General features: G+C 43.3%; 2 protein-coding genes across 2 annotated transcripts; one reads left to right on the top strand and one right to left on the bottom strand.

The window, feature by feature from the left end:
* Nucleotides 1–79: 79 nt before the first annotated feature.
* On the bottom strand, nucleotides 80–26,129 carry LOC111845801 (probable carboxypeptidase X1). Its single transcript, XM_023815467.2, has 13 exons — nucleotides 25,692–26,129; nucleotides 22,637–22,746; nucleotides 22,235–22,374; nucleotides 17,585–17,669; nucleotides 16,512–16,662; nucleotides 12,922–13,001; nucleotides 11,845–11,968; nucleotides 4,834–5,030; nucleotides 4,201–4,380; nucleotides 1,594–1,888; nucleotides 1,359–1,498; nucleotides 1,117–1,219; nucleotides 80–1,019 (listed from the first exon to the last, which is right to left on the bottom strand). The coding sequence occupies exons 1-13, from the start codon at nucleotides 26,023–26,025 to the stop codon at nucleotides 712–714; spliced, it is 2,247 nt and encodes a 748-aa protein (XP_023671235.2). The 5' UTR covers nucleotides 26,026–26,129; the 3' UTR covers nucleotides 80–711.
* LOC140583132 (uncharacterized) lies at nucleotides 18,883–21,549 on the top strand. Its single transcript, XM_072707771.1, has 2 exons — nucleotides 18,883–19,480; nucleotides 20,705–21,549. The coding sequence occupies exons 1-2, from the start codon at nucleotides 18,883–18,885 to the stop codon at nucleotides 21,547–21,549; spliced, it is 1,443 nt and encodes a 480-aa protein (XP_072563872.1).
* Nucleotides 26,130–27,767: the final 1,638 nt, after the last annotated feature.

The following is a 27,767-nucleotide window of genomic DNA, read 5'->3' as shown; positions in this document are numbered from 1 at the left end:
CTCTGCTGCTGCTAGTGCTAGACTAGTGCTGAGCTTTTATTAAAGACTAAACCTCCATTTTAAAAGCTGTTGTCTCCTTTATTAAAATGACCTACACACTCACTACAACATATAAAATGTTCTGAAGCACAAAGGAAAGGATTCATTAAATTCAACCATAAAATTTTCCTTCATTAAGTTTTTCAACTGCAACTTTTTTTTACAAATTATATGGTTTCCAACATTTATGGGACAACATATATTGTAAAATGCCAAGATTTTGAGTCCGGACAATCTTTGTAGAAATGATCAAACTTTAAACAAACAGCAGCATATCTATCCATGACACCACTAAAGCTATTGTTGATTTTTTTGTGCACAAATTATGCAATAATTTATATACACAAGAGCTTTTGCTAAGAGATGGGTAGACTTTGCTCCTCATTATTGAAAGAGTAGTTTAATTTGAGAAGTGCAAGCCTACAGTCCTGTATTTAGTCATTCAATTACCCCCAGTTTTGAATCTGGTGTTACACAGTGAAAGGCAGGCCTTCCAAGCCAAACCGCAGTATTACACAGTGTCAGGCAGGCCTACCAAATCAAACCACAGTGTTACCATGTCAGACAGGCCTACCAAGCCAAACCACAGTGTTACCATGTCAGACAGGCCTACCAAGCCAAACCAGTGTTATGTAGTGTCAGGCAGGCCTACCAAGCCAAACTGCAATTACATTAGTGCTGCACTGTCCTGGATTTTTGTTGCTGGGCTCTTCGGTGGTTGATGGCCTTGGTGCTCACACGCAGCTTGCGCAGACGCAGGGTGCGCAGCCGCAGCTGCAAGTCTTTAGGCACCTTTTTATCCTTAGCTAGGATCTCGCGCAGCTTTTGTCGAGGTGTCTTGATCAACCAGAAGTCATAGACGGTAGGACGGGGCTCATTTCCCACATAACACCTGCGCACAGAAGGGAAATAGCCCTCTGCGTGCACCGTCACCTTGTACTGGCCAGGATTTAGCAGACGCCAGTAGTCTCCATCTAAGGCTGGGGAGAGAGGCGGCTCAGCGATACGAGAAATACCACTGCGAAAAATACATCCACATTATCAAAGGGCTTTAAGGTATAGGTAAGGCTGCTAAACCTGATCTTATATCATGGTCCAGGTCTTCCACTTTGATTACAGCATCTGCTATTCCAGCACCTGTATTCTTATCTCTCACCACACCTTTAATTCCCCGGTGAACCTTTAAGGACAAAAGAAAGGACAGAAAATATTCATGATAAAGTTAATTATTTAAGTCGGCCTGCTTAAGGGTCAGGAATGATATTGCAGCAGTTGGAAAAACAGTGTTAAAGCAGGACAGCACAGTAAATGGGAGTCACCTGCTCCATGTAGAGTAACAGGGATTCCTTGTTGTTCTCCCATTCATGAGGAAGCTCACTGGCGTGGGGGAACTTGTCACAGGATAGCTCTACTGTCACCTCGAAGCAGTTGGTGTGCAGGTAGCTGAAGTCATTCATACCTGTAACACAGGCACAAAAAAACTCAATAGCATTTAACAGCCGTAATACTGAGTGTATACATTTTTATTGAACTAAAGTCGGACAGCAAACCCACTGCCAGGTAAAGTGTGCCAGTCTGCGCCGTTGATGATGTTGTTGTGCTGCTGGAAATCCTCATAGTGGCAGATGCGGCGCTCAGGATTGGCCATTGCCCGGTTGGTGCTGGCGTAGACTGAGGCCAGCCAGCGGAAGAAGCCATCATCGGCCGTGGGCGTGTTCTCCTGGGGGATCCAGTGCCGGGTGCAGTCAAAGGGGTAGGTGACTACCATCTCACCCCCATGCAGGTTGGCGCTCAGCACAAAGGGGATATCCTGCATCCAGCTGATGACTGCACGGGTCTCTGGGGCGACCTAAGTCCAGAAACAAATCTGTGTTTGGCTGAATGTAGCAGCATTAAATGTGGAGATTAGTTGTTAATGGAGTGTGCAGTCTGGTGCCCACTAGTGGTTGTTTGTTAATAAGCACCATACAGGAGCGTTTGTGCCACCCTGTGTATAGCACAGTATAGCAAACAGCAAATCTCACTTCACATGTTCCCTCACTATATAACCGATAGTGACAATCAGAGGATAAATGGGCCGTTTCCTGCTCTCGCTATGTCTTTGATATGCTCTGAAACAGAACATAATCTATAGTCAGAAATTCACTTTATTTAATCAGCAAATTCCTTTTGACAAGTGTAGAAGTTTACCTTAAGACAATACTGTGTTTATAAAACAGCTGATACTGATGTATACTACTAACGAAATCCCTCCATGCGTAATTGTTTATTCAGTGCAGGGTCACAATGACTGCGAACATTTGTTGGCAAATGTTAATCATGGACATTTTGAAAAGAGACACAATGGGGAGCAGGCGGCTGGTTGGGGAGGGGTGGCTGGTAGGGGAGGGGTGGGGAGCAGGCGGCTGGTTGGGGAGGGGTGGCTGGTAGGGGAGGGGTGGGGAGCAGGCGGTTGGTTGGGGAGGGGTGGGGAGCAGGTGGCTGGTTGGGGAGGGGTGGGGAGCAGGCGGCTGGTTGGGGAGGGGTGGCTAGTAGGGGAGGGGTGGGGAGCAGGCGGCTGGTTGGGGAGGGGTGGCTGGTTGGGGAGGGGTGGGGAGCAGGTGGCTGGTTGGGGAGGGGTGGCTGGCAGGGGAGGGGTGGGGAGCAGGCGGCTGGTTGGGGAGGGGTGGGGAGCAGGTGGCTGGTTGGGGAGGGGTGGCTGGTAGGGGAGGGGTGGGGAGCAGGTGGCTGGTTGGGGAGGGGTGGCTGGTAGGGGAGGGGTGGGGAGCAGGAGGCTGGTTGGGGAGGGGTGGCTGGTAGGGGAGGGGTGGGGAGCAGGAGGCTGGTTGGGGAGGGGTGGCTGGTTGGGGAGGGGTGGGGAGCAGGTGGCTGGTTGGGGAGGGGTGGGGACCAGGCGGCTGGTTGGGGAGGGGCAGCTGGAGGTACCTGAGCACCTGCTCATTTTGCCCAAATTACTTAATGTGAATTTGTGTGTGAACTTTAAAGGAAACAAGGCCCTTTTCTGACCTTTGACCACCTGCCTCTGTACAGCTCTGATGGGGAGTACATAATACTCCCCATCTGGAAAGTCTCCCATTGCTACTAACATCCTACTACTCTAACTAGTATTATTACTCTGAATTACTATTAATTGTACCATTTTCTACAGCTCGATCAGGACAAAACAGAGATCTTGGTGATTGGTACTGAAGCTCAGAGAGAAACTTTGTGAAACTACAAGCACTGGCCTTTAACCCAGACATCCCAAGTCTCCCGGAAGTTCCGGGAGTCTCCCGCATATTGATAGCGGCTCCCTGATGCCCGCAAATTGAATAAAATGTCCCGGAAACTAGAGCAAGCACACAAGAGCATGCGCGCGAGACAGTAACGTGTCCATCACGCACTTGAGAAAATCGCGCGCACGACGGAGAGAGAGAGAGAGAGAGCGTGCGTATGTATGGATCCCTGCGTGTGTGCCTGTTCATGTAGCCCGTGCTAGACAGACAGCATCCTGATTGGTCTACTTAGCAAAATAAGCCAATCAGATGTCAGTGCAGGCGGGCTTTTATTTAACTTCTCGAGGACCGAAGTTATCGGTTCAGTGGAGCCTTCGAAATTTAGTGTGCTGACTAGAAAAAATTAATTAACAAAAAATTTTCTTGTTTGAAATAAAGTCATTTCCCTTCTTGATCTCAGTTTTGTGCCTCACGTTAGAAGCATAGCTAAGAGTGCATTCTGTCACCATAAGAACATTGCCAGAGTGCATCCGTTTCTCTCTCAAGCCAACACAGATACACTAGTACATGCTTGTATTACCTGCACGAATGACTACTGTACATTTCTGAGATCCATGGTAACGTTTCAATTCCTGTTTCAATTGTCAATTCCTGTTTTTATTGTCAGGTCTATTCTTTAATTATTAACTTATGTATCTGTTTATTTGTTTATTTACTTACTTAATTATAACTGTCTTTCTTGTCTTTTGTCCCATTATTTTACAGTTTGGGTGAGGGTGGCAGTAGGGGTGGGTTGATATTGTTTATTGTTTATTAAAAAGCATTTTCTGTTGCATTGTGTTTGTAGAAAAAGTGCTATATGAATAAAGTCTGATTGATTGATTGATTGACTGACTGACTGATTGACTATAGAATGAGTGGTGCCGTCTTGGGTGCTTCTCCTTACAAAAGCATCTTCTGACGTGTAGTACTCAGGAATGGGGATGTAGTGGTTGCTGACTTTTGACTTGTCCTTCTCCTTCTCCTGGGCGTCCCACATGATGTTATTCAGGTCTGCAAAGTTGTGGTTCATGTCGATGCCCTCATAACTGTACCGGCCCAGGGCCCAGCCGGAGAGCTCCGACCCCTGAAGGGGGGACGCCACCATTCTTATTTCACACAAAAGATGACACAGCCTTTTATAACTTGACCATTTACATTCTATTTATGATCTTAACTGAAACATAAGCAAACTTAGCACTTTTTCCCCAAGCCAGTACAAGACTCACAATTCCTCTCCTTAATAACCAGTAAGTAAAATGCATAATTCTAGGTGAACATAAATAGGTGAAATTATTTTGCTTAAGTAATATTTCTACCATTTTGAGCAAAATTACTTGCCATATTTTTTTAAAACAAGTAAAAATATAATAAAGCTTGAAACAAGCGAAATGCTCTGACATAAAACTACCTGGTAAGATAAATACCTTGTTAGACAAAAAATGAGCATATAAACCTCAATTTAAGACATTTCCTCTCAGATTTCACTTTTTGCAGTGTAATAGCATGTCTACTGTTACAGCGTTTCCCTGCTTTCTACCTTGCTATATGCTTCCTCGTGACCATCAGGATTCATAGACGGCAGCAGGTGGATGCGTGTCTCCTTCACTAAGCGCACGACACGTTCCCTGCCGTTTTTATATTCCCTGCAGAGGTACTGCATCAGATTGAGGAGGAGCTCTCGGCCGAGGGCCTCGTTGCCATGCATCCCGGCCACGTAGCGGAACTCTGGTTCACCTACAGGAGACACAGGGCGGGTGCACAACATCAGTCGACAACCATGGCGTCGAGAGGATCACACCCAGAATGTCCCGCAGTATACCGGCCCTGTAATCTTACACATTTTTTGATGCATAAATGCTCTTGGTTTCCTGGATTTACATTTTAAAATTGTACGGTATCTCCAGCAGCATACGTGCCTTCTGATGGTTATCGGGACTGAAGTGCATTCAGTTAAAAAGCTGAGTTTATAAAAACTTTAATGTGGTATTTTTTTTTTGTTGTCAACCAAACTTACATTCTACTTTGTTAACTAATACATTTAGGTTTCCTGATCAACAGTTTTCTTCTGCTCTAAATAATGCTGACAGAAGCCTAGTGAGGAAATAGCAAAATGCTGAGTCATTTTTGATAGTACGTTCATTTGAAAAACTTCACTTCTTTAGTTTTGCTGAATGAATTATCTGCCAACTCCAAAGGTTTCCATTTTGCTGGAACTTTCTTTTCTACTGGCTGTCATTATGAATAAGTGGGTAAGTTTGCATCAAATTTACAACAGAACGAATGAAAGCGAACAGAATGAAAACCAGTATCGCCCCAGGGACTCATAAAGAGTCGTCTCCTTTTTCTGAGTATTCCAGCCTGCTCCTGTGTTTTAAAAGCATGTTAGTAACCTACTTGCAAGCAAGAAAAAGTAAGTTTATGATCAAAGTTTCTCTTTTGTTCTTGATAGATAGTGTGGTAGAAAAATTATAAATCAATCTTTCTGATAACACAGAGAGTCACATAGAATAAAAGTCTGGACCTCTCAGTTTGGTGAGTAAAGAAAATCTCTTTCTCCTGTCACACTCTGGCACTCTGTACCAAGTCCCCCCCAGCACACAGAGCAACCAGTTGATAAACCATAACTCCCAATTCCCAATAAGGACTTCTAAGTCCTGATTGGTCACAAAAAACCAACAAACCAAGTTCAAATATATACCAAACTGAATTCTCCTGCTCTATTGGTTCACCTTGGTTGCAAGGTAAAATCCACCCATCTTGCTCAATTTACCGGAATCTGTCTCGGTTTCTAGACTCTACTTGATATATATATATATATATATATATATATATATATATATATATTGATTATATGACATTGAATCACTGTTAATGTTTGGGTGTTCCATTGATTAATGATTGACACATTGATGTCACTGAATCACTGCAAATACATGGTTAACATATGATTACTATGGTTAGAACATAAGAACATAAGAACATATGAACTATACAAACGAGAGGAGGCCATTCGGCCCATCGAGCTCGCTTGGGGAGAACTTAACTAATAGCTCAGAGTTGTTAAAATCTTATCTAGCTCTAATTTAAAGGAACCCAAGGATTCAGCTTGCACTACGTTATCAGGAAGACTATTCCATACTCTGACTACACGCTGTGTAAAGAAGTGCTTCCTTAAATCCAGTTTGAAATGTTCTCCCACTAATTTCCACCTATGGCCACGAGTTCTTGTATTTGAACTAATGCTGAAGTAACTATTCGGTTGAACAGCATCCAAACCTGTTAGAATCTTATAGACCTGGATCATGTCCCCCCTCAGTCTCCTTTGCTTGAGGCTGAACAGATTTAGCTCAAATAACCTTTCCTCGTATAACATTCCTCTAAGACCAGGAATCATTCTTGTGGCCCTACGCTGCTCCTTTTCTAAGGCCGCTATATCCTTTTTAAGATATGGTGACCAAACCTGTACACAATATTCTAGGTGAGGTCTCACCAAGGAATTGTATAATCTTAGCATTACCTCCCTTGACTTAAACTCCACACACCTGGAGATATACCCCAACATCCTATTGGCCTTTTTTATTGCTTCCCCGCACCGGCGAGAATGAGACATGGAAGCATCAACATACACACCAAGGTCTTTCTCATAATCAGCTACCTTTATTTCAGTAGGTCCCATAAAATACCTGTACTTTATATTTCTGCTCCCTACATGGAGTACCTTACATTTGTCTATGTTAAATTTCATCTGCCAGGTGTCAGCCCAGTCACTAATTAAATTAAGATCCCGCTGTAGCTGCTGAGCCGCTAGTTCAGTATCTGCTACACCACCCACCTTGGTGTCATCTGCAAATTTCACCAGTTTACTGTATATATTGGTGTCTATATCATTTATGTAAATTAGGAACAAAAGTGGTCCTAAAATTGAACCCTGCGGTACCCCACTATGAACGCAGGCCCACTGTGACATTGAGCCTCTTATAACTACTCGCTGCTTCCTATCCGTTAACCAGTTATCAATCCAGGTCGCTACAGTTCCTAAAATACCTGTCGCTTTGAGTTTAAGTGAGAGCCTCTTGTGGGGAACAACATCAAAAGCCTTTTGGAAATCTAAGTAGATGACATCATAGGCCTTCTTATCATCAACTTCCTGAGTAGCTTCCTCAAAAAACTCCAACAGATTTGTTAAACAGGATCTACCTCTCCTAAATCCATGCTGGCCCTCAAAATGTTATTTGAGTCCAGGTAATCTACCATTTTCTCTTTGATTATAGCCTCCATAACTTTACCAGTTATACAAGTTAGACTGATTGGCCTATAGTTTGACAAATTACTTCTATCCCCTTTTTTGAAAATGGGCGTTATGTTGGCATGCTTCCAATCAGAAGGTACCACACCTTCAGATAAGGATTTTTGAAACAGTAATGTTAAGGGTCGGCAAATAATATCCCTCATCTCTTTTAACACTATAGGTAAGATGCCATCATGGCCCTGTGATTTATTTATTTTGAGCTTAGCTAGGCTTTGCAAAACATCAGCTTCAGTTATATATATATTAATTATAGACGATGTTGGATTAGTAATAAGAACTGGTAAGTTACTAGTGTCCTCAACAGTGAATACCCGTGCAAAACTATCATTGAACTCATTTACTATGTCAATGTCGTTTTCAATTATAAGACCCTTACTATCCTGCAGATTAGTAATTTCAGCTTTTAGAGCTCTTTTAGAGTTAAAATACTGAAAGAAACTTTTAACATCATCCTTAGCCTCCAATGCGATCTTCCTTTCGACATTCCTTTTAGCTTGTCTAATGTCATTTTTTAATTCAGCCTGTAGATTTAGATACTCTTGCTTTATTATGTCATCATCAGTTATTTTCCATCTCTGGAACAAAGCCCTTTTCCTCCTTACTTTATACTTTATTTCCCTATTAAACCACCTAGGTTGCAATTTCCTAGATTTATTCTTGCTGGAAACAGGTATGAAGTCCTCTTGCACTTGCAATAATGTGCTTTTAAAAAATTCCCATGCCTCTTCAACAGTTTTGTTATTTAACTCCATCCAGTTCACAGTTTCTAGTTTTAATCTCATACAATTGAAGTTAGCCTTCCTAACATTAAATATTTTTGATTTGGACTTTGCTCTTCGGGCACTAAACTTAACCTCAAATTTAACCATTTTATGATCGCTACTGTCAAGTGGTTCTAAAACGTCTAATTTACCAATCCTGGTTATTAGACAAAACAAGATCAAGAATGGCATCTCCCCTGGTAGGGGTGTTAACAAACTGAGTAAAAAAACAATCCTGTACTAATTCCACCATCTCAAGTTCATTTTCAGAAGAGCCAGCAACAATGTCCCACTGCATCCCCGGTAGATTAAAATCACCCATAACTACCACATCATTTTTATTGCTCATAATCCTAATATCACTGTATAACAATCTGCTTTCCTCAGCAGCTACATTGGGTGCTCTGTAACAAACACCGACAATTAGGCTATTTGAGTTTGTAGCATCTAATTTTACCCATATAGCTTCCGTACTTTTACTTATATCAGTAAGCTCCCTTGCCTGCAAGTTTTCCTTTACATATACTGCAACACCACCTCCCTTCTTACCTATACGGTCTTTACGGAACAATGTGTAACCATCCATATTATATTCTTGTCCATCCTTATCACTCAACCACGTTTCAGTTATTGCAATAATATCATAAGAGTCCGATGAGATAAGAGCCTCTAAATCATGAATTTTATTCCTAATACTCCTGGCGTTTAAATACAGACAACAAAGGGTAGGCCTATTACAGTGCCTACTTATAATATGATTTTTTGGGGCTTTCCGTTTCCCCCCAGTTACATACTTAACTAACCTCCCTGCCCCCCCAGTACCTAGTTTAAACATTCCTCAACTACTCTACAAATACGCCTTCCCAGTACACTGGTTCCCCTCCGGTTCAGATGCAACCCATCCGGCTTGAACAGGTCCCACCTGTTCCAGAAGGTCCTCCAGTGCCCCATAAACCTAAACCCCTCTTTCCTACACCATCCTTTTAGCCACGCATTTAATCTCCTTATCTCAGCTAACTTAGCCTGACTTGCGCGTGGCACGGGGAGTATTTCAGAAAATACCACCATGGACGTTCTGCTTCTAAGCTTATTGGCGACTTCTATAAATTTATCCTGCAGAACAGCCCTTCTACCCTTGCAACATGCACCACGACAACTGGATCCACCCCAGCTGGGGCCAAAAGATTGTCCACACGATCTGGAAGGTCTCCTACCTGGGCACCAGGCAGGCAAGACAGCGTACGGGACCCTCTATCACGCGTGCACACAACTGTCTACTCCCCTAATAATTGAATCCCCCACTACCACAACCTCCCTCTTTCTGGGGGGAGGGGGCTCCTCAGTGCCCAAGGGCCCACCTGCTTCCCCAGTCCCTTCCGGCTCTAAAGCTGGAAGCACCTGAAACCTGTTAGACACAGACACCTCAGGTGATGCCGCCTCTGTAACGTGTGTACGCCTTTTCCTGCGTCTACGACCTACGGTCACCCAGCTCTCTCGACCTCTCTGCTCTTCATTCTCCCTCCCCCCCCGCTAGTGGCGTACACACCATCTCCCTAAACGGCGTATCAACTAGCTCATCTAACTCACTGTTGCATTGGATGAGAGCCAGTTGCTCCTCAAGGTCGCGAACCTTGACCATGAGTGAGTCCACTAGCTTACATCGCTCGCAGATGAAGTCCGACTGGACACTAACGTCCAGAAGGGCAAACATCTTGCAAACGCAACACTGAGCCGGCCCCATAATTAACTAACTCACTATGACCCCGTACTCCCAGCCCAGTAAATTTATATAGTGTATTTAACTATAAAGATTAATTTGCGTAACAATAAATGCAGTAACGTGCGGAGTACACTAAAATAAGTTATTACTTGTGTTAAAATGGAACTTAATTATTATTTTATTTAAAATTTTAAACCTGATAAATTTACTACTACTTACCAGAAGGACTTCTGCCTGAACCAAGTATGAACTAAAAACAAGGCGAAATCGAAGTTGCTCTTGGGAGGTCGAAAAACCACAAAAACCCCCTCACAGCAGGCTACTGCCGGAGCGGGAAAAAAGTGGAAAATATCCTCCCGGCCCCGACTGGCGACCGAGCAAAGCTCAGGAGCAACTGTCCTTTCCCGGCACTGGGTAGCGATACCGACGTTAGATATTATTAGTTATTATCGCCCCGCGGGTGTTTGTTACGGAGTTTAAACGCGGACAGAAAAACGCCGCTCACGCGACACCCGCAGCTCTCTGTCGGTAATAATCGCGCTGTTAATTAACAGACAGGACAGACAAGCACTCACGCCGACCGAAATAAGAACAATAAATAGAAATAAACAGGTAAAGCACACAAACACTCAAAACACTCCAAAAAACAATCCCAAACAATCGCTGCAGCTCAACACCACTCTCTCGCAGCAATCCTCGCAGCAATCCCAGCAATCATCCAACAGCGTACGTCTGTTCAGTTCAAATGTAACAACTACCTATACATTTGCACTACCGCGTAAAATATTATGTGTTGTCTACTGCAACTATTTTATAAAGGTATAACTCTTTGTGCACCAGTTGGGGCAGCTTTGAATCTCTTCCTGTAGGTGGTTTCTCCACCCCTTTGCTTTGCTGTCTGCCTGTCCAAGATCGGAGCTTTCTTCATGGTCTGCAGAACTAACTGCAGGCAGCTATCACAAAGCGAGGTCACACAGTATTCAAAACAATCTCTTCTTGCCTAAGGCCTAAAACATAACAGACCCAATATGCCTCCCCTCCCTGGCCTACTAATGTCCAATTTTACTTCCACGATAGATAGATAGAGATAGATAGATAGATAGACAGACAGACAGACAGACAGACAGACACTTTATTGATGCCAAGTGAAATTTAGGCACCCAGTAGCTAACACATTCCAAAGGACCTCTATGATGAAAAAATAATAATAATAAGGATAAAATCATAAGAATCCTAATCACCAAGATGTCACTATAAATGCATTATCTGCTAGTTCCATTTTTAGGATGATAAAAAGCATCAGAAACCACATGAATCTAAGGGGATGTTCACGCCGAAGTATGATAACTGCCAAACTAAACTGCAGCAGACAATACCAAGGCTGCAACTTTCAATGAGGCCCTTCTTGGAATTTTGTTATTCAGACCTTCTGCAACTTGATAAGCTCCTGGATTGGAGCCCATTTCTTTCCAATGGTATGATCTAAAATCACACATGACCCATTCCATTGGCCAAGCCAGACACTGGAAGACTTTCCGCTGTTACCCCCTTCATCTCCAATATCTATTTTGTATATGTGCTTGCTTTTGACAAGGACAACTCACACGCAGTACACAGCAGAACAGAATGCTTATGAGACCCTGTTATAGAACTTTTATGACCATAATAATTTGAATTTTCCTCTAATATGTTTTGCAGAAGAACAGCATTTGAGCCTGAAATCTTCTAGTAACTAACCAGCACGCATTTAGCACTCACCTAACTCATGCTGGCCAGGATTGTCTGAGATCTCCAAGACGTACAGCTTGAGGCCTGTATAGCTCTTGCCGATACTGTACATGCGCGTAATGTCAGGACACTCCTCAGTCACCGCCTTCATGAACTGGGGGAGGAGAGCCGTTCATATTTCAGCCATGATTGTAGCAGTCCTCATGCACTGGGGGGTAGACTCTTCCATGTATGACCCACTGCCTGCCTTCTGGTTGCCTGGCGATTGGAGGGAGCGGTGGCACCGGCTTGTCATCCCCCCCCTGCTCCCTGTTTGTGTCTCAAATTTTACTGTATTTGACTCTACCTGCCGGACACTGGATTATGGGCTCCCCCTTTGAGTCTGGTCCTTCCCAAGGTTTCTTCCTTCTGGGGAGTTTTTCCTTGCCACTGTCGCCTATGGCTTACTCACTGGGGGCTTTGGGTGGGGATGCTGTAAAGCGCTTTGAGATGATATAATGTTGTGATAATGCGCTATACAAAAATAAATTTGTTTGTTTGTTGTAGACTCAGTATACATGTATATGATTCGGTCACTATTCAATTACATTAACCACTTTCACAAATGTGAGATGTAAAACATAAGCAGATGCAAATGACTTATACAGAAATCCCCAGGGTTAACAATATCTGACTTATGAACAACTTGTACTAATGAAATTTCACATACAATGTTTGGTAATAACAAACGCACACGCTACTTGGTGATGCTCATTAAAGCATTGCGGTTCGTCAGCTCAAAGTACAGTACAGTACCGTATATAGTTACGTTTATTATTGCTGTATAATTATTATATACTATATAATTCTGTTAGATGTTTTAGTGTATTTGGAAGTGTTTCCTAAGTGTTTTATATGCATAAAAAAGTTAAATATATACTATATGCCAAGATAAACATTTAGCTAACTGACACTAAATAAGAACCATATTTACCTGATCCTACTTACCTAGAAATTCGACTTTAAGACAGACTTAGGGAATGGATTTCATTTATAACCTGGGGATTACTTGTTTACTATAAACACACAATGAGAAATTCAATATATTATTTCAGGCTCTGTTCTCACCTTCCTCATTTCCTTGTAGTTGTGATGTCTGAAATCCAGATCGTCCGCCGATCCAGATTCCTCTTCCCGTAAGTTGGGCTCTATAGGTATTTAGTATAAATATTTACCTATAAACATATACAAATTTATACCACTCTCCTCAACGATATTTTAAATTATTTGTATACAGCTATTTGTAATTATGGAGCATCTGTTTCATTGAATTTTTATTAAATAAAAAAGGAAGGACTTTTTTTTTCATTTGTAGCTGGTGGAACAAGTTGGATAAATAACAGGATGCTGTCAGAAAAAAAGTACCAATTTGCACATTTGAGGGTACAGACACTCCTCACTTAAGAAACTTAACAGTTTGTTCCTACAACTAGGTCGTTAAGTGAATTGGTCGAATAGCGAGGAGCCGCCCCATACCGATATTTCAAGCATACTCTACTGGTATGTTCAGTATATTTATAAATAATTATACAGTAGTTTACTGTATACTGTAATAAACAGTGTACTGTTCCACCTACATGTTTTCTCTGTATGTGACAGGTGAAAATCTATGAGTGAATCTGTAATAAACAAAACACAGAAAAAACTTAGGAGATCTCTTATCTAGGAAAGCAAAGCCACAACAAGCTGTTTGATAAGTGCTAATGCTAATCATCTATGGAATTACAAATAAATGATACGCTAACATACACTCACCTAAAGGATTATTAGGAACACCATACTAATACGGTGTTTGACCCCCTTTCGCCTTCAGAACTGCCTTAATTCTACGTGGCATTGATTCAACAAGGTGCTGAAAGCATTCTTTAGAAATGTTGGCCCATATTGATAGGATAGCATCTTGCAGTTGATGGAGATTTGTGGGATGCACATCCAGGGCACGAAGCTCCCGTTCCACCACATCCCAAAGATGCTCTATTGGGTTGAGATCTGGTGACTGTGGGGGCCATTGTAGTACAGTGAACTCATTGTCATGTTCAAGAAACCAATTTGAAATGATTCGAGCTTTGTGACATGGTGCATTATCCTGCTGGAAGTAGCCATCAGAGGATGGGTACATGGTGGTCATAAAGGGATGGACATGGTCAGAAACAATGCTCAGGTTGGCCGTGGCATTTAAACGATGCCTAACTGGCACTAAGGGGCCTAAAGTGTGCCAAGAAAACATCCCCCACACCATTACACCACCACCACAGTGGTAACAAGGCATGATGGATCCAAGTTCTCATTCTGTTTACGCCAAATTCTGACTCTACCATTTGAATGTCTCAACAGAAATCGAGACTCATCAGACCAGGCAACATTTTTCCAGTCTTCAACTGTCCAATTTTGGTGAGCTCGTGCAAATTGTAGCCTCTTTTTCCTATTTGTAGTGGAGATGAGTGGTACCTGGTGGGGTCTTCTGCTGTTGTAGCCCATCCGCCTCAAGGTTGTGCGTGTTGTGGCTTCACAAATGCTTTGCTGCATACCTCGGTTGTAACGAGTGGTTATTTCAGTCAAAGTTGCTCTTCTATCAGATTGAATCAGTCAGCCCATTCTCCTCTGACCATGGGCGTCGCTAGGCCATTTTTAGGGGGGCTTTAGCCCCCCTAAGATTTGTACTCAGCCCCCCTAAAAATTCTCCATAAACTTTACACAAATTGGTGATCGGCCACGTCCCCTTTAAATTTCATATGAAAACGGCGGCAGACTTCGGCTCCGCAACGACTTTCAGCGCAGTCTTCAACTGAAGCATCACAGACTGCAGCATCACAGAGTGAGGATTAAGCCAAGGTGTGTGTTTTTCGATAAATTGTTATATCTGCATCAGTGCAGTCCTTTTTCATAAATACAGTTTACAAAAAATGTCAAAATTTTCGCAGTGTTACGTCATCACACCAGCTGTTTCCTCTAGCGAAAAGGAAGCCCTTAATACTTACCCTATTAACCTATAGTCTACTTTATAAAACAATGATGCTGTTTTAATTGGAAAACCTAACTGTCTATATAAAATATTACACAGTGCATGGCATTAACTGCCATAGAGTTATGCACATAAATGATTAAAAACAGTGACAGACAGCATTCAATGCACTCGTTTTAACTGCATAGCAGTGTGATTTACAGAGATAGAAAAATCCTGTTTTTTTTTTGTAATAAATATTGTATTAAATAATGTCCCAGATCGTGAAAAACATTTATTAGCCTTAGAGTAGCGTTTTTTGTCACTTTGATTTAGAAAAAGTTACTTTTTTAATGAATTAAAACAAAAAAATAATGATATAAAAAAGATGTTTTGTTTAATTACATTAAAACAATGTTTGTCTATATTAATGAATTAGAATAAATAGCCTAGTAGATATAAAGTTTTAAGGGGTTGAATGTAGAACCTACTGTCTTATTTATGAGGAATCAGGAAGACTCATTTGAGTACTGATTCTGAACAAGCCAAATATGTGTTAAACATCTATGGGGGCTGAGCCCCCCTTAAATGAAAATCCTAGAAACGCCCCTGCCTCTGACCTCTAGCATCAACAAGGCATTTTCGCCCACAGGACTGCCATATACTGGATGTTTTTCCCTTTGCACACCATTCTTTGTAAACCCTAGAAATGATTGTGCGTGAAAATCCCAGTAACTGAGCAGATTGTGAAATACTCAGACCAGCCCGTCTGGCACCAACAACCATGCCACGCTCAAAATTGCTTAAATCACCTTTCTTTCCCATTCTGACATTCAGTTTGGAGTTCAGGAGATTGTCTTGACCAGGACCACACCCCTAAATGCATTGAAGCAACTGCCATGTGATTGGTTGATTAGATAATTGCATTAATGAGAAATTGAACAGGTGTTCCTAATAATCCTTTAGGTGAGTGTATATCGGCATGTATCGCAAATTAGCATCCAATGAATCACCGTTATTATCCTTTTGCACGTTACTGAGCTAAAACAGAGCATAGAAAATAAGTCACTTGAATATATTAGCTAAGATATGAAACAAGTAAAAAACTTATAGTCATTGCTTTTCAAAAAAAGTGTAAGACACAAGAAACTTTGTGTACATCAGTGCTTGATGCGCTCCTGGAAGTTCTCTGTCCCACAATACAAAGCATATGCATCAAACTAAAGGCAACGGATCGAAATAAGTGTCAATCACAAGTTCAGTGTAAACTGATATGGCATATTAAAATAAAGGCCAATTGCTGCCAACTATATACAGCTTTCCTTCGCCAACCCACATAAGAGAGCAGAACAAACAGAATAGAATAGAAACACCACGTACAGCATACAATACCGACTGGTCCAACAGCTGGTCGTAGGTCCGGGCGGTTGGTAAACTGGTAGGTCGTTAAGTGAGAAGCATCTTTATAATAACTTGTCATTGGTGCTGTACCCCCAAGGGTCTGCCAATTGTACCTTAGATGTAGGTAAATGTATCTTTTAATCTAAGGTACAGAAATGGACTCCAAGGAACATTTTTGTACCATTGCAGGTACATTAACGTTGTTTGTACCTTGGGGAATAAAACTGTACCAGGTCTGTACCCTTTTTTTGACAGCAGCACACATAAAGTTGCATATAAGGTATATAAATGGTACACTGGGAGACAGGGCCGGTACCTGGCAGGGAGCAGCCCAGTACTTCAGCCCGCAGGCATATGGTGCCATTGATGAACCAGCTTTGGGGGTTGATGCGGAGATAGCGGGCTACCGTTGGCACAGGGAGCAGGGCCAGCACGGGCGTCTCTGAATCCTGGTTACCTTCAAAGACCTGTAAAAGATCAGTCTTATGCTCAAAAGACACAAAGAAAGCTGATATCACCAATATCCAACCTCCAAAATTTCAGTATTTTATTGACTTAGATTATACATGTTACTTACGACCTGCTTACCTTTATTAAAATGCTCTCATATGAATTTCCTTGCTCTAGGACACTAATAGAAGGTGGGATCCTGGAGCAAGTCTAGTTTCATAATCTGTGTGGTGCCTGCTACCTTGTACTACAACTCTAAAAAGGAGAGAGACCCAAGATCCAGGAAACAGGGAACTCTACTAACTGAGCAGCTGTTTTTTGTTTGGACGATCTATAGTAGTGCCTGCAATTACCTGATTTACCCCAAATATATGTTTCTCTCTTATTTTCAGGTTTCAAGATCTATTGTCACATGTGTTTCTAGGAACACATGTGACAAGTGCTTATGCCACAGTTGCAGGGGAGGGGACAGGTGCATGGGGGACAATAGGACAACTGTAGTGCAATTCAGGACAAACAGTAGTGCAATACAGCACAGACAGCAGTGCAATACAGGACAGACAGCAGTGCAATACAGGACAAGACAGTGCAAGACAGCACAGACAGCAGTGCAAGACAGGACAAACAGCAGTGTAACACAGGACAGACAGCAGTGCAATACAGGACAAAACAGTGCAAGACAGCACAGACAGCAGTGCAAGACAGCACAGACAGCAGTGAAATATAGGGCAGACAGCAGTATAACATAAGAATTACCAATATGCAATAAATAGGGGGTGAAACAAGAAAGGATCTTGAAGTTTATAGGAAAATCTTATATACCAAGATAAAATCATAAATAATGAGCATGTGACAGGGAAATGACGACAAGAAATGATGGATAATACATCAGATTAGTGACTTGGACCTGAGGGCTCCTGCTAAATCAGAGGAACTCACAGCCTCGTCTGTCCCATTCATGCAGGCCGTCCACCGGAGGGAGTCATTGCTCAGCTGCACTTTATATGTATGAACCCAGTCTTGGCTGCATGGAACAAGGAGAAGAGGCCATTAATGCTGAAATCTGGGTGTTATATCAGGGGGCAATATGGCAGGACTCTTGAAGAGACTGACTACAAATCAAGGTAATAACCAAACAATTAATCAAATAACTGTTTTCGTTTTTTTTATGCCTTAAGGCAGGGTTCCCCAATTCCAGTCCTGGAGGGTCAGAATCCAACACAGTTTGCCAATTTCCCTGCCCAAACACACCTCTAACTCAGATAATTACCGGGTTTAGCAGGTGTGACTGAGCAGGGAAATCTACATACTTTGTTGTATTCTGGCTTAATTAATGTGCTGTTACGTGCCGTAAGGTATATGTGCCGTAAGTTTAGGGTACGTGCCGTAAGTGTTACGTGCCGTAAGTTTAGGAGGATGCCTGCAGGTCCTTCGGACGTCCTGCCCACTCGCCGATTGGTCAACCGCCCCCTCGACTCCGCCCTCTGGATCCGACCCCGCCTCCCTTGCCTTCGGAGCAGTTTCCGGTTCGTTGGCTGAAGAGATTGCCGCTTCGTCCTTTCGTCGCCCGCTACTTGCTTCTCGCCTGCTAGCTCGCTCTCCGTTCGCTTTACTTGATTGTGTATGACTGTTTTGCCCTTGACTTTTGATTTTCGCCTCGCCCTTATTTGTACTTTCGCCTTGGTTTTTGACTGCTTGCTTGGTTTTGGACTTTCGCCTGTGTTTCGACTTCGCCTCTCGGTTCTTACCTTTTGATACCTTTGCTTTGGCTTTGTGTTTCGTGTTCACTAGGTGTGTAGGGAGTGTCTGCCTTTTTGTTTATTTGTTAACGTGGGGATTATTGTTTGTTTGGTCAGGGAGATAGATTTAGGCATTGTTGTTTCATTTCACCTTTTTTTTTGTGTTCGCTTAGGTAGCTCAGCTTGTGGTGATACTCGGTAGATGTGCTTTTGTTTGTTTCTTTGGCCTTTGTCACTCCTGACGTTCGTTACACCTAGTGTTTGTACTGTGTTTATGAAAAACTATAAAAAAGACTCCCTTTGTGTCCCGTGTTCCCTTCTCCTAGCCCTAGTTGTCCTGTCCTCCCCAATCCCTCCTTCCCTTTCACTTTGTTGCGCTCCAACCCTAGACTGGACCGTAACAAAATTGGGGGCTCGTCCTTTCCTTCTTTCCTTTTCGTGCTTGTCTGGCGGATTTTTTTTGTGTAGGGGGGTGTTGTGGTAATTGCAGTAATCGTGATGGCCCAGTTCAACCTCGTTGCTTTCACCCTTTACCCCACACTTGAACAATTTGATGAGTGCCGCAAGGATGATCTGCTACAAATTGCAGACTTCTTTAACATTTTGGTTCCCGCTGAGGCTTCCAAGCGGGTTGTTAAGAAAATTCTGCTCGACGAATTAGTTCAGCAAGGTATACTGCCTGAGTTGGGTGGATCCCCTAGTGTTGCTGCCACCCCGATTCGGATGTCTGCTGTAGTGGAGGCCAGCAGCGACGATCCAGGGAGTGCACACCGCATGGATCTTGGAGATCCCCGCTCAACCAGGGAGGACCTGCTGCTGACAATTAAGTTACGGGAGCTCGAGCTTGAGATCAAGAGACAGGAGTACCAGGCTCAGCTACTCCGTGTCCGGGCAGTGGAGATTGAGGCTGACAAAGAGCTGGAGTTACGACGGTTGAGCATGGGCGATCAAAAACCGATGCCTTTTCCGCGTAAGGTACCCACACCAGGTACGACTCCACCAGCAGCCCGCTCCGCCCGAGACCAGGCTGATGCCCTAGACGCTCCTAGGCCCAGTCCCCAGTCTCCCTTGAGTTCGCCTGTCTCCCCGGAAATTGGTAAGTCGAGCTTTGATGTTAGCCGACACATCGGTCTTGTTCCTGTGTTTCGGGAAAATGAGGTGGACGCCTACTTTTCCATTTTTGAACGCATTGCCATGACGTTAAACTGGCCCAAACATCTCTGGTCATTGTTACTGCAATGTAAGCTTGTGGGTAAGGCACAGGTGGTTTGTTCGGCTCTCAAACTTTAGGACGCTTCCAAAATCCGCCAGCCAAACATACGTGGAGTTCGCACGCGAGAAAGCTGTCTTATTGATAAGTAGTGCGGCGCCAATGGTGTGTTTAACCTCGACCAGCTTAAGGAACTGGTATTGTTGGAGGAATTCAAGAACTGTGTTCCTGATGGGGTGGTAGTGTACCTAAATGAGCAAAAGGTCACTTCGTTGACCGAAGCTGCCACCCTCGCTGACGAGTTCGTTTTGACCCATAAAACTGTGTTTACCCCGACTCCTTTCCCTCGCAAAACTCACCCTCGTCCAGTTGTAACCTCCCCCTCGTCAGCACCGTCTCCACCACCCGTGGAGAAACGCGAGTGTTTCTATTGTCATGAAGTGGGCCATATTATATCTGTTTGTCCTGCGTTAAAGCGCAAGGAAGCTCGCGCAGCAACAAGAAAAGTGAATGTTGCTGCCTGCCCCGACAGTTCTTCACCCTCGTCCTCTCGTATCGACGCTGCTTTTGAACCATTTGTATTTACTGGTTCGGTTTCGCTCAGTGTGACTGATGCTCGGCACCCTGTGACCATCCTGCGGGATACAGGAGCCGCTCAGTCCTTCATGGTGGAAGGAGTTATTCCCCTGTGTGACGAAACGTACTGTGGTACGGATGTGTTGGTGCAGGGAATTGATTTATGTGTGGCTGGAGTTCCCCTGCACACTGTATATTTGAGTACTCCCGATTTCTCGGGATACGTGCGGGTTGCTGTCCAGTCCCAGTTACCTGTCCCAGGCGTTACATTCATCCTTGGGAATGATATAGCGGGAAAGAGAATCGTTCCCTTACCCGAAGTGGTTCCGGACCCTGTGCTATGTGAAAATGATGTAGCGGTGGAACACCCGATGGTGTTTCCTGCATGTGTGCTTACTCGTGCACAGCGGCGCCAGCTCACCGACATAGACCTCGAGGACACGTTCATGTCCGTGCCAGTGCTTGATAAACCTTTGAAGATTGAGTCTGTGACCCCGGTTCCTGATTCTGATCACTCTGTTACCTCCCCTGAAGTTCCCTCCACTAAGGATGCGCTGATCTCGGCACAGAAAGAGGACCCTTCCTTGGAACCCTGTCGTGTCTCTGCCATGGACAAGCCGGACGTAAAGGAGCACCCCACAGCATACTTCTTTCGCGATCGGATCCTTATGCGACAGTGGTCCCCATCAGACTCACCTTTTGAGTGGGCTACGGTGTTCCAGGTGGTAGTCCTGCGATTTTACCGTGATTATGTGTTGTCCTTGGCTCATGATCATCCGTGTTCGGGTCACCTCGGTATTCGGAAGACATTGTCCCGTGTGTTACGGTATTTTTATTGGCCGGGAGTTAACTCAGATGTGAAAATGTATTGTAAAACTTGTCATGTCTGCCAGTCTGTGGGTAAGCCCAACCAGATGATTGCGCCTGCCCCGTTACATCCCATCCCTGTATTCAGAGAACCCTTTGAACATGTCAGTATAGACTGTGTCGGCCCGTTGCCGAAGACTCGCTCGGGTAATTATTTATTCACCGTGATGTGTGCTGCAACTCGCTACCCGGAAGCTATACCCATACGTAGTCTTCGGACTCCGGTGATTGTGAAGAGCCTAATTCAATTCTTCACCACGTTCGTGCTCTGTTTGTTTTCTTGTGTTTATTATGTGGGTTGTGATTTGGGGTCTGTGTATGTTAGTGAACCCTGTGGGTTCACTCATGTGTGGGGGGGTGTTACGTGCCGTAAGTTTGGGTTATGTGCCGTAAGTTTAGGAGAATGCCTGCAGGTCCTTCGGACGTCCTGCCCACTCGCCGATTGGTCAACTGCCCTCTGGATCCGACCCCGCCTCCCTTGCCTTCGGAGCAGTTTCCGGTTCGTCGGCTGAAGAGATCGCCGCTTCGTCCCTTCGTCGCCCGCTACTTGCTTCTCGCCTGCTAGCTCGCTCTCCGTTCGCTTTACTTTGTTTGATTGATTGTGTATGACTGTTTTGCCCTTGACATTCGATTTTCGCCTCGCCCTTATTTGTACTTTCGCCTTGGTTTTTGACTGCTTGCTTGGTTTTGGACTTTCGCCTGTGTTTCGACTTCGCCTCTCGGTTCTTCCCTTTTGATACCTTTGCTTTGGCTTTGTGTTTCGTGTTCACTAGGTGTGTAGGGAGTGTCTGCCTTTTTGTTTATTCGTTAACGTGGGGATTATTGTTTGTTTGGTCAGGGAGATAGATTTAGGCATTGTTGTTTCGTTTCACCTTTTTTTTTTGTGTTCGCTTAGGTAGCTCAGCTTGTGGTGATACTCGGTAGATGTGCTTTTGTTTGTTTCTTTGGCCTTTGTCACCCCATGACGTTCGTTACACCTAGTGTTTTTACTGTGTTAATGAAAAACTATAAAAAAAGACTCCCTTTGTGTCCCGTGTTCCCTTCTCCTAGCCCTAGTTGTCCTGTCCTCCCCAATTCCTCCTTCCCTTTCACTTTGTTGCGCTCCAACCCTAGACTGGACCGTAACAGTGCCTATATGCCACAATACATGCATTAGGTGCTAAGCTCCAGGCTGGACAATGATTCAGGTTTGCTGACCTCCATATGGAATTCCTGCCCTGCAGGATCACCCCAGTAAAGAGGGTGGGCCGCTGTGCGTCCAGCTCCAGCCACTGGTTCTGGTCCTCATACTGGGCACACCAGGCACCGTCGTGCAGGTCCCCGTCCTCAAGGCCAGACTGCACACCCACAATAGGACAGGGTTACACAATCGGCTCACTACTTCAGCCATAACTGCACTGAAAGTTCACAACACATTGTCTTTAAATTAACTAAAAAGGCACACATTAAGATGCTATATAAAGTAGGATACAGTATGCTATTAACCAATATGACCTATACATATCTGAATGGTTTATGCTGTATAAGGCGGCCCCTGGTTTAAATAAGATAATCTGTAATATGGTGTAACATGACAGTCAGCAATACTCCAGAGGTAACCTGGATGTTCAGTCGACCTCGGTGTGGACCGAGCCCAATTCGCAGAAAGGAGGAGGCCTGGAGCTGGCTGTCATCCACCCGCAGAGACTCCAAACCCAGGGGGGGACAATCTGGAATGGAATGGAATGGAATAGAATAGAATAGAATAATTGTCATTCTGTACATACAACAAACTTGAATGATATAATGATAGATGAAGGGTGAACTGCAGTAGTACAATCCTGTATTCAATTTAGCAACATTGTAACCGTAACAATATAAGATATAAAATTAGTAGCATTGTAAAAATGCAGCAGTGTATTCAATAATACTGTGCAGTGAGGGCCTGTGGTGTGTTACAGCCAGGAGGATCACTAGAGATTTAATGAAACGGGGGCTAAACCTTTGCTGGGGGGGGGTCTGATTTTAAACTAATAAGTGTAAATTTATTTGGGGAAGCTAAAGCTTCCCAAGAAGAACCCCTGGATATATCAGAGTGCCCACTGGCTATAGATGTGTAGGGGAAAGTCAGTTGTGCTTTTTGCGGGGGGGCGCAGAATGACAGATGGGTGCATACAGAAAGCTTGTGGGGGTGTGATGGGGTGACGTTATTTCTGTCATCACAGAACAAACAAGGCAGAGAAGAGTAAATGCTATAGAGAACGATGGTACGCAGTCAATCCCAACAGCCACATTATGGGGAATGGGGGACAGAGTGTCTCAGGTTGAGGAAACATACTGAACTGCAGAGACACTGGCTCGCAGAGAGCAGACGCCGCAGGGCAAGAAGAAATGAAGGAGAATGAGCAGAGCTCAGTCTTTGGATAAGACAGTTATGCTAAACTGTTAGATCTCAAATAGCCACATTCAAATGTGGAAAATTGTGGCAAATTTTGCATGAACATGTCATCAAAAGGGGAACACTGTAAAATTTATGAAACATGAGTACATGAAGACCGCAATACAGCTGGAATGAACAAAACTTAGTGTCTTGTGATTCACATTGTTATTGATGCACCAGCAGATGAAGTTGACTTATGAATTGAGGAACCATGAACATACAGGTCTATGCATGTTATGTGTGCAGTTGCAGCCCATTACAGAATATCTATACAGGTTCTCATCAAACAATGCAACTGACATAGAAAGAAACAACATGGCTGAATTGGCTATGTCAGAGTCACCAACAGTCTTTAGCTGTGAAACAATCCACTGCAACAATCCCCCTAATGACACAAACCCGGCTCTTACAAGAGTGAGGCCACCAATAAATTGATTGTTACAATAAGGGAAACTACACAATGCAAAAGTTTCAAAAACAATGCAAGTAGAAGATATTTTACAACAGGCATACAACAACCATTAATGCTTCCACTCACTTTGAAATGCATATCCAATGGTATTCTGCTGCCCTCCTCTATAAAATGAATAGTTCCAGTTTGGCCCAGTTTTCCTTGCCGACACTGGGTATTTTTTCCCCCTTTAAATACCTATGCATATATGTGCCTGGATCAGTGCCCATCTGACTCGGTCCTATATGTGTCTTGTCCCCATTTGGCCAGCAGGTGTCGCTGGCCATCCTGTTTTCCCCCCTCTTTCTTGTAGCCCCTCAGTCCCCTAGTGTTTTTCCCCATTTGCCAGGCCGTCATGTGGCTTAATGGTCTAAGTCAGTGTATTGCAACCTTTTTTGAGCCACGGCACATTTTTTACATCAAAACAATCCCACGGCACAGCACCAACCAAAAATGTTACAAAATGACACTAGTCTAGTAATGACAAAATAGTCTCTCAATTTATTTATACTCACTCAGTGTGAAAACTGAGCCTGTCTGGATGAACACAAAGCTGATATCCTGGCAGGAATTGTCTCTCTCTGTTTTTAGTTTTTATATGAGTCAGACTTCAAAAGCTCAGCTCACACAGATATGTCGTGGAAAATGGGAGTAATGCTGAAATAAGAACATAAGAACTATACAATCGAGAGGAGGCCATTCGGCCCATCGAGCTCACTTGGGGAGAACTTAACTAATAGCTCAGAGTTGTTAGAATCTTATCTAGCTATGATTTAAAGGAACCCAAGGATTCAGCTTGCACTACGTTATCAGGAAGACTATTCCAATAGCTTTGTTTGTTTAGAATACATCACTATTACAGCACAGACACTCGACAATGGCATATTATTTGCAAATAATAATTATTTTTCAAAAAAGTTTTTAAACCAATTAAGTGAAATTGGATAATCTCCCATAGTACACCTTATAATCTCTCACGGCACAGTGGTTCAAAATCACTGGCCTAATCAATCTGCTCTCATCCTGATTCCCCTTTGGTCAGCTTCAACTATTGTTTTTTTTTTTATATTTGTTTTGGTCAATATTTGCTTAGGACATTATTTTGTCTTGGTATATTATGTACATGTATTTAGTGTTCTGTTTTGTTAATAACGTCCTTTGTTTGCCGCGTTCCTATTTTACCTCCTTCGATATGCCCCGTCGCAACAACATGACATACATATTGAATAAATCCCAACACTACAACAACACGTCACTCCTGATAGCAAGAGACAGCATAGCGTGTAATTAAGCCATGGACTATAACCTATAATTCACCCACTTAAGAACATCGAACTTGCTGCAATACCCTTTATTGTCAAGGTTCATTCTGGAGGAAAAATGCGTGCCTGAAGTCTGCACCTATTTTGAAGTGCAGCTTAACTGAACTCATTTCTACTTTTTTCATGAAACCACGCCAGATTCGGCTAAAGGCGAGCTTTTAGGAACTGATTTGTATGTTGGCTGCTTCAGCAGCGTGTTTGAACCAATATCCAGCCAATACGACAAAAAATACGTACATTTTGAAAAATTAAAAAGTATATCAACAACAACTGTTAATAACAGTAGTAGTAGTAATAGTAATAATTATTCATAACCTAATGATGATCTATATATAATGATCCTAACTATCAAGACCATAAAAGTGGAATAAGAGGTATTGTATACCTAAATTGTATATAAAATATAGTTTTATAAATATTACACGTTATCCAATAGAAAATACAGTACAAAGAAAAACTCACCAAGATCCGAGAGGTTTTCATCACGGCTTCTACTCAAAATAGTTTTCTCAAGATTTTTATCAGTATAGTCGTCCAAGTTCTCCGTTTTCAAACTCAAAATAGTAGTCACCTTTGGGGTTTTAGTATTTTTATTCGGTGTCGATGTGTTTTTGAAGCTGTCATTGTGAACGTTATCATCAGATCCGTAATATTGAGGAACCGTTTGGTTAGTAAATTCTGCATAACTGATTGTAGTCGTTACATTACTAGGGAAAGTAGCGCAAAGGGTCGTACACAAAATAATTAAATTACAGACGGACATCGGAGCAAAAGTCATCTCTAATCTTATATGCATCACTGTTATATTCCGTTTGGATTGCTACAGTTACATTAAAACTGCAAATAAACTTTCTTCAAACAAAGCAAATTCTGCACGACTGAAAAAAAAGGAATGCAAATCATATGTATTGACCGTAAGTCTTAGAATAGAGGGGACGAAGGAAATTTTTAATAGTTCGCTCCCCTATCCATCCATCTACACACAAAAATACAGGTTTAAACAATCCAGGACACTGATGGAAAAGTAGAAATATTTAACTAACTTTTTATCACCAGTGTTAAAATGTATATGCATGTTGTGTTAGGCAAGTGCACTCAGGAGAGGTGACAGCCCATTCAGGCCAAAGATCCTCCAGTTTTCACATGCACAAACCAACTTGCCATTTTCCCACTCACTTGGCTACTTCCCAGCATCCTTTAGCTGGCGGCTCACTTAAATTAAACAAAAAAGTGTATTTCGGTATCAGAAATGACCTACTATGAAGGCTTTTCTTCATACACATAAGAAATATATGCTTCCCTCTTTAGCCTCCCTGCATTCCTGGAAGGTTCTAAGGAGGCTGGTTCCTTGAGGCTAAAATTCTTAAAGCAAGTTCATGACTTTAGCAAAGTTGATGTTTGCCCATCTCTATGGTATCTGAGTGATCATTTACCTATGGTGTCTCCTAGATGGGCGGCCATTTCAGGTCTAATCACCTGCGCAGTGTGGAGGCCTATGACCCTCTGACAAACCGCTGGCAAGCTGTGGCACCCATGTTCACCCCATGCTCGATCGAGGCATCGAGGTGGTAGACGACCTGCTGTTTGTGGTGGGCAGCCATGATGGCTTCACAAACATCTCCCTAGTGGAGTGCTATGATGAGCAGACAGGCAGCTGGATACAGGAGCATCAAAACAAGGACTAACAGACTGAATAGTAGTTTCTACCTTGTCGCTATCAGGGTGCTAAATGACACCTAATAACCATCATTTAATGCAAAATATAGTGCAATAGATACAATTGCGTGCAATATGTCTATGTTCTTTATATGTCTGTATGCTTTAAGTAAGTATGTATTTCTTGTAAGTGTGTATTTAGGTGTGTATGTATTCCTGGTATAATTCTTTGACGCCGCAAGGACTGCACCTAATTTCGTTGTACCCATTACAACAGGGGTGGGGATCCTGATCCATGGTGGGTCGGTGTGGGTGCAGGTTTTTGGGATGAATAAAACAGTGGTTCTCAACTCCAAGAAACAGGTTCCCCACCCCTGCATTACAATGACAATTATGATATTCTGATTCTGAGCTGGTACCATGCCCAAGACATGGGCAAATCCTGCCGTGGCCTCACCTGCTGTGTGGTGCCAGCACTCCCCAGCATCATACAGTCCGCTGCCCCTCGTGAGTCCCTGATGGCCCCCCAGGAAGAAAGGAACCCATTCACCTTCACTTGCCGGCCCAATGGGTAACCTTAACTACAGCCCTCCCCCCTCAAATCTTTCCCCTAAAATAAAATTGAAGCATTGAGTTCCGTTCATTTAACCGCACGTGGGGAAATTATTTTGTTTGAATTTTTGATTGTGTTACCTAATCCAGTGCAGCCTCAAGGTTAGCGTGAAGCCTTTTCCAGGAAGTACAGGGCACAAGATGGGACAGAGTGGACGGGATACCAATCCATTACAGAACAGACACTCACATACAATGGCCAAATTAGAAACACACAGAACTTGGCATGGGATTCAGATCCCTAGCCCTGCAGTAGAATTTTCAGTTCCA

This window comes from Paramormyrops kingsleyae, chromosome 25, assembly GCF_048594095.1.
Source record: "Paramormyrops kingsleyae isolate MSU_618 chromosome 25, PKINGS_0.4, whole genome shotgun sequence".
NCBI lineage: Eukaryota > Metazoa > Chordata > Actinopteri > Osteoglossiformes > Mormyridae > Paramormyrops > Paramormyrops kingsleyae.
Note: the sequence above shows the minus strand (reverse complement) of the source record. Positions and strands in the feature narration are given on the sequence as shown.